The 14475-nt window shown below is 38.4% G+C and overlaps 1 protein-coding gene across 1 annotated transcript in view; it reads left to right on the plus strand.

Annotated features, from left to right (window-relative positions):
• The window catches only part of LOC107572692 (lysine-specific demethylase 7B), a 32222-nt gene that overhangs the window by 6838 nt on the left and 10909 nt on the right, over positions 1-14475 (plus strand). The window contains exons 2-4 of the mRNA XM_016259123.1: positions 8969-9054; positions 9348-9465; positions 9778-9938. Coding sequence (XP_016114609.1) covers positions 8969-9054; positions 9348-9465; positions 9778-9938 — 365 coding nt within the window. The remainder of the gene's footprint in view (positions 1-8968; positions 9055-9347; positions 9466-9777; positions 9939-14475) is intronic.

Below are 14475 nucleotides of genomic sequence, written 5' to 3' on the forward strand. Positions count from 1 at the left end.
GAATTCTAATCTTATTCTGTTACGGCTGTACGTCACAAAGTAATACATTTGCATAATGTCAGCCCATGTTCTACGTCACCAACTTGCCTGCCCACAAACACAGTAAAATTTCAGTGTGGTTAACATCTGCTCTTTTCCATACAATGAATGTGAATGGTGACCAGGGATTGTTAAAAGTGCCCCTATTATGCCTTTTCGAATATTACCTTTCATGCAGAGTGTCATATAGCTGTATGTGAACATAAACTATCTGCAAAGTTGTGAAGCCGACAAATAGTTATTGTCTATCAAAAAAAGGCCGGCTCGCAATCGCCTAAACGAGTCATCAGGAATTCTAATCTTATTCTGTTACGGCTGTACGTCACAAAGTAACACATTTGCATAATGTCAGCCCATGTTCTACGTCACCAACTTGCCTGCCCACAAACACAGTAAAATTTCAGTGTGGTTAACATCATGTCGAGAAGACGCTGTATCCTACGCTGTGAGAGTAAATTTGTTTTATCACATCTTATAATTACCAAACTTGTCAACACTTGACACTGCCCCCCCCCCCCCCAACCGCTATATTCAAAATCTTCTGAAGCCTTAAGGCAAAGTATATTTCAGTTTTTGAGTCTGCGTACTGTGCACTTGACGCAAATTTCGTCACAAAATTAGTATGCGTGTACTGTAAGCGCACCACGCAACCTACTTTGGCCCTGTCCCAAATGGAACACTTCATGTGTACTTGCAGTCTTACGGACTTACAATGGCCGCCTCATGCGCCGGTGCTCACGAGTGCCCCCTTTGCGGCCACTTGATCCGCGCTTCTGCCGAGTCCGCACTGGGGCGAGCTCAGCAGCAGACTTCTACCCAACAGTCATAGCGACATTACGCCACGAAAATGCGGACTCGGAGGAAGAACACGAGGGTTTAGGGTGTGATTTGGGACAGGGCCTTTATACACACAGGTCGCACATGCGCATTGACTTGGTTTTGCACTAACCAGTTGTTCCATTTGTTGGCAACAGTGGCCCGGGCTTTGTTTTACAGTAGAAAACGAAACTAAAGAGACAGAACAACAACAACAAAATAGTGGAGAATGCAAGAACCACAGATGCACACATTGACAAGCGCTTGTGTGAGGAGGTTATGAGAGAACCGCAACTTCAGTTTAGTTTAAAAGAGTACACATTTTTATCAGTCATAACTTCTGGAGAAAAATACAGCAGACGCTGGACAAAGATTAAGCTTTTTAGAGCGCATGTGTCGACTGCCTGCATTTGTGCACGCTATTAATTTGAGTATGCTTTGAAAGGCTACGTGTTCGACTATACACATCCGCAAGCGTATGCGCACAAAAACAAAGTATATTTTGGGCTTTAAGGTGTGGTCAAATTTACCAATATTTGGCAGATTTTTCAGGCGATATGCAATCATCTGAATAGGAATCCATGCAATCTAGAATTTTGTGTGAGGAACCTTAAAAGTCGAAATATTTCCCGACAATTTTTGCATTGGATTCAAGCTTGTTAAACTTTGAATATGCTAATTTGCTAGGTTTACCAATAAAAAGCCTTAGCCCGAAGTAAATGCTGCTTCATGTTGATTGTGATAATGGATAATTGACGCTCTCTGCCTGCAAAATTTCTCTAATTTTTGCTAATTTGACTATGACTTTGTGACGACAAATACCTACATTTAAGTTTTTGACTTCATTAACTGTAACAGTATGTAAGATCTTATGTAAGTGATGAGAGAAAGGAATAGAGACAGCAAAAAAACTAAATGGAATAAATGTGTAGAAATGTAAAGTGATTAAATGCAAGACATTTTTAGCTGCTTTTCTTACATAAAAAAAAAAAGCATTTTGAGACTTTTTTTTTACACATTCGTCAAAATGTGTAAAGTCGTCTTCTGCTGAACACAAAATAAAGTTAGTCATACATGTTTGGAATAGCATGAGAGTTAGTAGATTATGATGGCAGAGTAATATTTTTTAGGTGGACTATCCATTTAAGCATTTCTAAGTCTTTATGAATCATTAAGTTCCTTTCAATTCCCATTCCTAATTCTTTAGTAGCACAAATCTAGAGCAGTTGTGATGGAATAATACACATTTGAGTTCAAATTCTCCATATCTTCATGCATGCTTTTGTTGGCAAGGAGGCCTCAGGATCAAACCATAGTGCAAAGTGGGATTCTGAGAGCGTAATGGGATCTATTGCTTACATACTGTGAGTTCCGCCTGTGAACTTGCCATCACCGTGGAGACTCTTTTTATCTGCTTGCCGTCTACGTGAACGATTGGTTAAGCCTTCAGGAGATCTCATTGGTTGTGTTGGGCTTTGTACTTGAGATGACTCCTTCAAAGGAGCCCTCAAGCATTTTCCAACCTTCTGCTATTAAACCCCTTGCTAGGATCTGCATTTGACCTAACAAGCCACACGAAACCAGCCCTCACCCATTATCTCAGGAACCATCAGAAATATGTTGTACTCTCATTGGGGGACCCATGGTCACTTCTCCAAAAACGTGCCATTGAGAAAAATGGCCACATCCTCTTATTGTTTGCCTGGACTTGTTCCATCTCCTGATCGAACCTACATTTCCGCTGAGTAATGACTATCTCTATTCAGGCTAAATGGCAGGTCATAAGTGCTCTGTCAGAGCGTTCTTCAACTGTGGAAGAGGATCACGTCCTTCACAGCCGCTCAGTGTGCTCTCATGTCTTTTAAGGCCCAATCCCAACATCTTTTTAGGGCTTAAAGGCTCTTCCTTCCGGACACAAACAACCCAGATTTATGAAATGGATGGAACATGCCTAGAGGCTTGTTTGTGTCTCAAGTCAATCAGCTTTTAGTCAAATAATCATCCAGTATGATCATCTATACATTATCTCATTGTTGTGATGTGTGTCCTATTTAGACAAAGGATTTGGACAGATGCAATGACATTCTGTTTCCCATCAAGATCCCCCCCCCCCCTCCACTTCTGACAAAACAACATGCAATACCAGTGCAACAGTGTAAGCCTTGGCAATGAGCAAATGCAATAGCTTGGTGAGATTTAAATGAATAAAATAACACCGAAACAAACAAGTCTGTTACTGCGCCTCACATACTTTAATGCTATTATCCTATTTTACACTGAACCACCCTCTTGAGGTTGAAAAGTGCACAGTTTAGCAAGTCTCATGAGGTTTTGTGGAATTTGTTTGTGACAACATGGCTTGCTCATTTGCTTTAACAGGGAAACTCTTAACAGAGGAACATGAAGCACAATGATAGATTTATTCTCAGGTATTTCCAAACCAGAATTAAAGAAAAGAAACACTCGATAGTCAGCTGACTTCAAAGACAGGATCCTAACAGAGATGGAACCTCTTTTTTTTATTTTATAACTGATTTAGCACGTAAATAGTGCAATGCGCAAACAAATATAGGGTAAAATAGTCAGTTGTTTATCCTTTTTATTTTTATTTTTTTTAATGAATGAATTTTAATTAAGTAGCATTGATTAAATTTAACTATATTTTAAAATATTACTGTTTTTCTTTGTTTTTGATGACATGCTTATTGTTGCTTTTATTTGTTTGTTTATTTAAAAAGGTTTATTATTTTGAAACCATTATTGATGATGTTAGTGTATAACATTTTATAGTTTTATTCACATATTTGTATATGAATAAATGAACAATAAGCATTAATAAAAACATCAAGAAAAACAGTAACATATTCTAGCATATGAAACTCATTTTTAACTTATTTCAAATTCAGGGATGCACCGATACCACTTTTTCCAGTACTCGCCTGATACGATACTTTTATTTTTGGTACTTGCCGATACAGAGTACCGATACCGATATTTTTATTGCATTTGTACTTTTTTTTTAAATATTGTGTATAGAAACCAAAAGGGTATGTATAATGTTAGTTGGTTAACTTCATTTATCAAATAGATAGTCAAACCGAAATGTATTCAGACACCTTCAACATTTCTCACATTATCACAGTTTATTCACTATAGTTTAGAACATGGTAATAAAATATGACAAGAACTCAGAGTTACACTGTGTCAGAACAAATTCATCTTGATAATGTTAGATAATTGTGATGGAAAGGTATGTAATAGATTACAATCAACCAAAATAATTCAGACAGCTGTTAGTATGACAGTATTTACACAACTATGAATACTTAGTCGGGCAACCCTTAGCCTCAATGACAGCCTGTAGTCTCCTGGGCATGCTGTCACCCAGCTTCATGAAAACCTCAACTTTAGTTTTTTTTCCCAGACTCGGTCTGAATAATTTTTGGACCCAAATTTGTATAAATTTTACTGGTAGTCAACTGTATGAAGAATATTTGGGTATAATTGGTCACAGTTTACTTTATTTTGCTATCCTCACTTACATAAATGAACTATAGTGTCCTGCACCCACTAGTAAAAAAAATATCAAAAATTATATCTGGTCTCTGAATCATTTTTGGTTTCACTTAATATCCTTAGGTTATTTTCACACTTAATTATGCCCATTAAAATGTATTTTACAAGTTTTTGTTACTTTCACTGTTCATTTTATTGCTCTATGATACATCATATTTAATTTAATAGCATTAGAGCTGCTCCATTGCAGCGGCTTAGTACTTTAATCACGCGCTTTGCTGTAATAATGCAGGGAACCACTCGTTATAAATCTCCTAACTGATATTTTCAGAAATAGAAGTCACGTTTTTTCATCTGAAATGTGGTGCGTTTTATATTCCCAAGCCACTCATATAATACAGAAACACTCATGAAGCAAGCAAAACACGCGCAACGTGTGCAGGTATTTGTACTGGTGCAGAATGAGAGGACAGTAGTACAGCCTAGCGCATTTCACACAGGCTGCTAGATTCACTTTTGCCAGAAAGTCGTGTATGCTTAAGGTTGAAAATAAATTGTTTATAGTGAATGCCCCTATGAATGGTTTTATTTGTACGATTTAGTTTTAATCCAAATGATGCGTGCTAAGTGAGTGAACATCAAAGATCACACAACAGAAGTGCACGCGCTCTCTCTCTCTCCCTCCCTACCTTAAGTAACTTGTGCATTGTTTTACTTACCTGTTTTTGACACATCCGACTGAACTACAAACTTTCCAGTGATGTCTGTGAGAAGGGTATATTCACACGACAAGCTTGTGCATCTGCGCCGCTGCGCGCTCAATCCACTCAGCGTGCTTTGTTTATCAGCTCGCACACATCAGCTATACAGGCGTTAATACTGAATGTTTAACATTATATTCATTGCATACATATACTTCGTAGTAGACACCCTTAACTCCTTTCTGCTGTCTGTTGTTCTGTTGTCAGTGTTTCTTTGTTTGAATATGGCGCTTATCACATGCTGTGTGGTATCGTCGTTTGGTATCAGGGCATTTTAACGAGTACGAGTACAGGAGCTCAGTATCGGTGCATCCCTATTCGAAATACTTGTATTAAAGGAATAGTTCACCTTCAGTTGCTGATCCACATTGATTTGCATAGTGTGTTTTTTTTTCCCACACTATGGAAGTCAATGAGGACCAGCAACAGAAGGTGAACTATCCCTTTAAGTAGTCAGTTATTTGAGTACAACACTCGATTATTTCATCACCATTATTTCATAATTTTTACTCTCCACAGCAGAAACTTGCCAATTATATTGGACTTCATATTTTCTGTGCTTGTTGCATCATTCTCTCTTTCTGCCTGAATCTTTTTGTTACTCTAGCAACCCACCAATCCCTCGTGATGTCAGCTCTCTTGAGGCCTGAACTCATTCAGATTCAGGACTCAAGCAGTCTTTTCTCTCCCACCCAGTGCTGTTCTTTTCACCCATCTTGCTTTTGGCAACAGAATGTTTCAGCATCTGTTATCGTGGCTCAAAAACTCTTGAGTCAGATCTGTTTTTAGTGACACAGTGTTCCTTGCCACAGATTACTCAGATAGAGTAGGAGTAGACCTTTCTCCCAGATTTGAGGAGAAAGCCGATGTTTCGTCCTACAGTATGTCAAGAACTGAGGCGCTGTGATGTAATGATGTCTGAGTCACTTCCTGCATGTCTTTTTTGGTCGTCTCATCACAATCACAAGTGAAAGTCTGAAGGAAACAGAAGGAGGGAAAGTTCTTGGCCAGCATTTGCAGTGGCAGCTAGATCAGATTGTTCTGGCTCCTTTGAGGAAGACAAAAATGTACATAAATGTTGATATGGTGCACTTGCTTCCAATTGGTGCGTCATTTTCTCTATATAAAACAATTGACTAGTTCATTTTTGGATAATGCAAAGGTTTTTCTCACCCTTATGCCACTCCAAACCAAGCTGGTTAGCATGAATCCAGTTCAGTGAAACCAAAAACCATTGGTACTGCATGTAACTGAACTTGGTGATGTTGGTGACTTGTGTGAATGGGATTTGAGATTTTTATTTATTTATTTTTTTGGATGAAAACTTACAACTACAAAAGTGCAAAAAGTTAAGTAAAAATTATCAGAAAATTGGGGTGTATGATAGAAATTTGTGTATTTTTATGTGATTTTGTTTTTCAGAATGACATTTTGGAATGTAAAGAACAATATGCAATTATTTATTAATTAGAAAAGTACCATATACATAAGTATTTGGCAGCTTGTTTCCGCCATTGGATAAAGTAATTATCTCACAGTTCTGATAATTATAACTCACAATTGCAAGATAAACTTGTGGAGTCTAAATTGGGATATATAAAAAATATTTTTATATATTGCAAATGCAAGAGAAAAACTGAATTATGACGTAAAAGTCACAAATAATTTTTTTTTTTATCAGTGGCAGAAAAAAAATTAATTGTGAGAGGTGAACTCAGAATTGCAAGAAAGAAAGTCAAGATTCTGCAGCAGTCTCACAATCCTTTGACTTTATGCCTAAACCTTTTGCAGCAAGCTTAAAATGACTGAAATTTATGTAACTTTTTTTTTTGTTTGTTTTGTTAATAATGTGGCTATGTAATACCTCTTGTTCTTGTGGCATTGAAAAAAAAAACACAAAACCCCAAATTTTTCCAGTAGGAAGGTTAATTTACATCTTTTGATGTGGACACACCATTGCCCCTCAATGCTGCTGTTTCCCACACTTGTTTCCAACACAAACACACTCCCTTCCCCCTCCACCTCATGTCTCGTGCCCTGGAGCCCAACCAAATGTAACCTCACATCTGGAGCTCTTGTTTAGCCAGGCCTGTCTGGGGTTAAACATAATCGACCGTAGATGACCCAGTCTGGAGTTACTCCTGCAGAATCTGCTCAATCTCTGGCAGGATTACATTTCAAGCATGTTTTGGAATGTTTTAATGTGTGCTATATATGCTAATCGAGGCTACAAAGTTTGTTCAAAAATCCACGTTGCATGTCCTGCATATTGTTTGTTATATTGCAGTGTCAGACTACTTCAGGCTACTTCCAGCTAGTCAAGCATTCTCCATGTGAATCCCTCATTGTTTGGAGCACTTCACTCTGGGTAATGTAACACTTAAACCAAGGAGTTAACGAAATTGCTTTCTTTGGCAACACAGAGCAAAACCTGAGCCAGAGAAGTGTGCAAGGCCTCATTACCTACCTGGCTAATGAGTCTCCACACAATGCCAAGAGCTAGCTCGTCATATGACTTTCTGTGAAACAACATGCCTTTAAGTTAATTGGAGAGTGCGGCTGGAAGTGGGAAAATGAAGAAGTGGGGCAAACGGGTCTTGAGCGATAAGATGTTTGTTGGCAAAGCTACTGAACACTTCAGATGTGGGGAAATGTTTTAATACGCTCCTTCAGCAAGTGCAAGCCACTGTCGAATTGTTTGTTGAACATTTAGCAACTTATGTTTAGCACTGACTTTAAGTACAATGTAGTCTAACAATGTCATGTTTAGTTTTATTTGAGTGAAGAAGCACAATATAAACTACCATTTAAAAGTTTGGGGTCAAGATTCAGAAAGGATGCATTAAATAGATTTTTAAAAAACGTAAATATATTTATATTGTTACAAAAGATTTCTATTTAATATAAATAAATGTTGTTCAAAGAATCCAGGAAAAAAGTATCTCACTTTCCACAAAAATATCAAGCAGCACAAATGCAGAGTTCTTTCATGAAAGTCTAGATGGCGCAGGCTGACGGGTTCTTAATGTAGCTGATTATATTCACAGCATTAAACGACTTGGCACAAGTTGATTGGTTCATGTTGCATACGCAACTTACTGCTTTACATTTAAATGGCTAGTTCGCATCCATTCAAGCATTTTGCAGCGCACCTTCAGAGTTTTTCTGAAACGCTCCACCTGTATAGATCTGCTACGGTTTATTTTATATGCTATTTGTGCAGCAGCAGTATGTCTTAAATACTCACAGCACATTATCGCCAACTACAGCAATAACCAACAGCAGCCGCAATCCAGCAGCAGCAGCGTAGCAGATCTATTCCGCCTAGACCAAATACATTAACATTGTCATATCCATTATCCATGCTAAAATCTTCCAAGAGTTGTTGTGATTGAACTGTTTTTAACATTGATCATAATGAGAAATGTTTCTTGAGTAGCAAATCAGCATATTAGAATGAATTCTGTAGGATCATGGACACTGAAGACTGGAGTAATGATGCTGAAAATTCAACTTTGCATCACAGGAACAAATTACATTTTAAAATATTTTTAAATGGAAAACAATTATTTTAAATTGCAATATTTCACAATATTACAGTTTTTCATGTATTTTTGATCAAATTAACAAAGCCTGGGAGAGCATAAGAAACTATTTAAAAGTCAAACACATTAAAAAACTTGGCAACCCCAAACGTTTGAACGATGCATTGTTTTCAAATGTAACTTTTATATAATTATATAAAGGATTAATTTGTCATCGCACATACAGTATCCTCAGAAAACTATTTAATGCATACAAATCATTAATTAATTTACATTTTTATTTTCTTGCAGCTGTGTTGAGGTAGAAGAGCACCATGCTGTGGACATTGACGTTTACCACTGTCCCAACTGTGACGTCCACCATGGACCCTCTCTGAGTATGTATCCACTTTTTGTACTATTAGAATCTATTGATTCACCCTTACCACTATATTTATATGAAGTTCTGCAGACTTTTCTGTGCCCTGTCAGGAATTCTATTTATCAGACTAATTATCAGATGGAGGCAGGAACTGGTTTAAGAGGTTTCACAGTATGTCTAGTCAGCTGAACTGTTGTGATCAACAAGCAGTGGTGTGCAACAGATGTTATGGACTTGTGGTTGTCTAGTAATAACTGCGGTATTGTTCTGAGGCCAGACGTATTGAATTCTTTCTGCCTGATTTTACAGTGAAGAAGCGAAGAAACTGGCACAGACACGACTACACGGAGCCAGATGATGGCAGTAAGCCAGTGCAGGCTGGCACCTCTGTGTTTGTGCGGGAGCTGCAGGCCAGGACCTTCCCCAGGTACGTGTGCCAGCTGTGGGAAACCAACACCATCATGACAAAGCACTCCAGCGCTTGATGCCACACGATGCATATGGGCACAGCTTATATTCTCTGAAAACCAGTGTTTATTGTGGCATTTTCTAGAAATCTCTGTTTAGTGTAGAGTCAGGTCTTCAGTTAAACAAAATGTTAGCTCTTTGAAGCTTCACAGAGAATGCAAAATAACAGAAAATAATGTAGAGAATAAACAATTCTTGTCTGAGTAGTTCATACTTCTTGTTGTTCAAATCTGCTCTCTAATCAGTAATTCTCCTGTGTTTTAATCTGCAGTGGAGATGAGATCTTGCAGCAAATGCATGGCAGTCAGGTCACCCAGAGATATCTGGAAAGGCATGGTTTCCGCTATCCCATCGCTGTACACAAAATGGAAGGGCTCGGCCTTCGTTTACCTCCGCCAGATTTCTCCGTCAAGGATGTTGAGCGCTATGTCGGTAAGGAGGGAGAGTGGATCATCCTTTTCACCCCGCTTCTTCACCTTTACCCATTGTGCTCTACATTATAGCCATTGAGCAGCAGTGCTTCATGGGTTTAAATATTAATTCCATTAAGAGTTGTCTTAGAGTTAAGTTTATTAATTCCATTAAGAGTTGCATTACAGTCCAGCCACTGCAGAGATAAGACATTAATCTTAGGTGAGTCAGATGGGTCTAACCTTTTAGCAAACATTAATCAACCCGTAATGAAATAAGAGTGCAGATAAAAGTGGTGTTCCTTACAACAGCCTAGCAGGCCTCATCCCATTGAGAGTCTGGTCCTTACAGTGTCCGCTTACATAGCCGCTATATCTTCCCCACTGAGCTTTGTCCGTAAAGTTTAGGTTACAGTTCACTCCTCTACCTCTCACATTTGAGTGTATAATGTATTGTTATCATGATACACGCGGCGATCAGCTGCTCCATTTGGGTCCTGAGGGGGAGCCTGCAGCCCACTGGGAATGAAGTGTGATTATATTGCACTTACAGTGAGGTGACAAAAGGTTTGCTATTGCCACACCTTCTGGTGACCATGTGACACTTTTCAGGCCACTACTAATGTATTTAGCCATTTAAGCTAGCTGCCTGCTTAGTGTTTTTTTCACTGATTTTCAAAAGTTAGCCTTGTTTCCCTCAAGTTCATACCGACACGATTAACTGGTAGGGATTTTGGACTATCGTCTCTGTCGCGGTTATACGCTCACGTGACATTGCTGTGCTACGTGGTCATGAAAACTTATCGTTGACATGCATTTCCAAGCATTGCGGTTTTAAAAACAAGTGATTTTAAGCCTTTGAAATGCAATCAACAGTGAAAGATAACTTATTTTGCTATATGCACACTGTCTGAGAGACTGTTTCTGAGCGCTGTCAGAGAGGTGCGCGCATGTGAAGACGGTGCTCATAGAGCGCGATAGTATTGAATGTTATTTTTGTCGCTTTATAAGTCTTGAACGGTTAAATACACACACCCTTGTGTCAAAATGTCTGTCTTTTGCAAGTATCCTCATAAACATAGTAGGTCTTAAGTGAAAGCAAACAGCTAAGAAAACACGTGTAACAGTATATTGGAGGCCACTCTTAAAGTGACAGCAGTCTAATATTCCTGCTGTCTGTCATTCTTGTTAATCAGACAAAAAAATATGAAGAATATGCAGTGTTTTTAGACATTTGATTACTTTATACAATGTATGTAGCATGTCTTATTTTTTTGTTCTACTGTAGTTTTTTTGTACTTTTCTTAGTTTAGTTTCTTATTCTTATTTAATCACTGACTATTTACTTGTCTTCAGTGAGCTTGAGTTTTGTTTTTTAATTTAGGCTTCATTAGAATTTATTAATTCTTTGGTGATATTTACACTGGTGACAAGAATTATGAAATTTCTATGATATCAATCATTTTGTTATCATAATGACCTTATTTAAAGCAAAAATAGCTATATCATGATACATATAACATTACTGTGAAATAAAATTACTCGTATCGTGTAGGGATGTTCATTTCGGTTCATTTTCCCGACCGACAACCATTACTTGTTATTCGAACATTAACCGTTAACTGATAAGATTAGAATAATAAATTAGTATTAAATAAAAATAGAACGGATGAGTGTCTGTGACCCATTAAAATACAAAAAAAAATTTTCACGGGTTTATTTTAACGTGCAGCAGCAGCATACAGAACAACAGAGCAACAGAACCTGGATTCACACATCGTCAAATTATCACACACCTGCAGCGCTTCTGAGAACAGAGAATAATAGAATAAAATAACAAATAAAAAGAATAAAATAAATAGGCCTACATTCAATATTTTTCAATTAATAATTAAAATTAAGATGATAAAACTCCTACAAAAATCCTTTTGTCTTTTTTTTGTCAGACATAAAAATAAATAGCAGGCCTACCTCAGTGCACAATGTGTCTAGGTTTTATTTTTTTTTAAAAAGTAGCCTAAAATGTTGACGTGCTGTGCGATAGTCAGGAGTAGAGCTCTGTGCGGAACTGTTTCATAATACCGCTCCCGCTGAATTTCTGACCATTACCGCCTGCTCCTGCAACGTGTGTGTTCCACTCTCGCGATTTTTGTGGCCGCTCCCGCAAACATTGTTATATTTTTTTTATAATTTTTGCGCTATCAATATGCAGGTATTGAAATCGCTTTTGAATGCGCACTCGATGTTCACTTTCACTTTCGATTTTGCGTTTACACGCTACTTAAAGGGGTCATATGATGTTGTTAAAAAGAACATTATTTTGTGTATTTGGTGTAATGAAATGTGTTTATGCAGTTTAAGGTTAAAAAAACACATTTTCCACAATCTGTACATTATTGTTTCTCCTCTATGCCCCGCCTTTCTGAAACGCGTCGATTTTTACAAAGCTCATCGGTCTGAGAAGCAAGGTGTGCTGTGATTGGCCAGCTATCCAGTGTGTTATGATTGGCCGAATACCTCAAGCGTGTGACGGAAATGTTACGCCCCTCACCATACTGTGATGATGCCCTGTCAGGCCGGAGCGACGATTCAAAAACATGAAAACCCATTATAAACGATGCATTTGTTGCATCCAGTGGGGACATAATTATGGATTATAATGACTTATTCTGTCTTTTTACGCGTTGTTGCATCGTGCCGCGTAAACACAAAACCATGTCTGCATTTGTGATCGGAGAAATGACAAACAACAAGCCCTACTCTACACTGCTCAAAACTCGTGTTTGAATCATCAGTGGCAAATTCTTTAAATATAAAAAACTTACTTACAGTCTGTGAGTCAGAACATCCGGCATTGTAGTCTACTCTCCCAGGATCAGTAAACAGTCCTCCATAAAGTGTGCTGCACACATCTGAATATTTTGGTTGAAGTGTTCTGGAACAGTGTTGTAAATACAACTTAACCACTGATTTCTAGTCGTGTCCTCTTTTGGAAGGCCAAACAAAGTAATTTTGCTTTCACAACGAAACACAGCATCACACACGGCGGGCTAAAGTGAGCAGAGGCCGGGGGCTAGAGTGAGGAACGGCCGGAGGGCTAGAGTGAGCAGAGGCCGGTGGGCTTGAGAACGGCGTGGCCGATTGATTCGACAAAGGAGTGTCCAGCGGGCTTGCGGCAACCACATGTGACGACACCGGGCTGGACTCCGCTTCGTCCACGGTGAAAGCCGATCCGGCTATCAACAGCGCGAAGTTGATGTATTTCCTCAGCAACCAGCACGGATCAGCTCCAGGCATGACAAAGCGATATCGTCCTCTTTTGGAAGACCAAACAAAGTAGTTTCGCTTTCCCAAAGAAACACACAGCGCCTTCACGACATGGTGGCGGCAATACTACAGCGAGAATAAAAGTTACGCCTTCTTTCTTTGCGTGAACATTTGGGCGGCGTTATGCAAATCTTCCCACATCGTGACATAGACATGTTAGAACGTGCCGTTTTAGGTAGGCGCGGTTGACACTTAATTTTTATAAAGAATATCTCTTTGGATTTGAGACTTTAGTCTTTGCAACTTTACAGATCTTCTTTATGCACCAAGAGCTTGTAACAGTTCAAAGAGAAAGGAAAAATTGAAATCGCATCATATGACTCCTTTAAAAAAAATACCTTTTAAACCATTTAAACTGGTAGTATTAAGTGGTTACGGTTAAACGGTTAATATGCCTAATATCCCTATAACATCCCTAATATCGTGATATAGGATTTTGTCATATCGCCCATGCCTACCAAATAATATGATTTGTATTGTGTGACCCAACATAACCTCTTAATCCCTCATTTTCTCTGTAAACCTTTAGCACATTGCTAATGTTAGTAAAAAAATGCTAATTGTGGACATTTTCGCTCTAATTTCTGTAAAAACATGCTGATTTGCTGGTAAAATGAGCTACTGAGATGCATGAGTGAGTCTGACGATATGCCCACCAAAAAAACAAAAATGTTGTACATAAGTTGAATTGCTTGATGAATGTTAAAGTTAACTGCAGTGACGATACGTCTGGAGCTTGCACTAAAAGCTCTAGCTTTCGTCCTTAATGCACTTCTGACTGCTAACTGCAGGCTAGCTGCCCGGCTAATTCAGTTACTTCAATGGGCAGCTTGCCTGCATGGCTCCCCAGCCAGCAAAATCGAACATTGTGGCTTTTTTCCACATTGCCATTTTCTTATAATGACAAACCGCACTCTCCACCTGCTTTTGTGAAAGCTACTTTTGTCCCACGCTTCATTGGAAATGTGCTTTTGAGATCATAAAAGACATTTTATGTCTCCAGAACTATTAAAATGTTTGTTGTTACTGGATAAAAGGAGTACTTAATAGAATAAATACTTTAATTTATGCACGTATAAACACACATTACAGTCTTGGAGCTTGGATTTTTAAATCAAACCCATATTTGTTGTAGGCACCACTGCGGATTTGAATCCATAAAGGATCCAGTAGAGATTTTTATTGGCAGTGTTGCAAGTCATGTTGATGTACCTGATCCCAGAATAGCAATA

The sequence above is a fragment of the Sinocyclocheilus grahami genome, unplaced genomic scaffold (genome assembly GCF_001515645.1).
Source record: "Sinocyclocheilus grahami isolate Dianchi unplaced genomic scaffold, SAMN03320097.WGS_v1.1 scaffold30.1, whole genome shotgun sequence".
In the NCBI taxonomy this organism is placed as follows: Eukaryota; Metazoa; Chordata; class Actinopteri; order Cypriniformes; family Cyprinidae; genus Sinocyclocheilus; species Sinocyclocheilus grahami.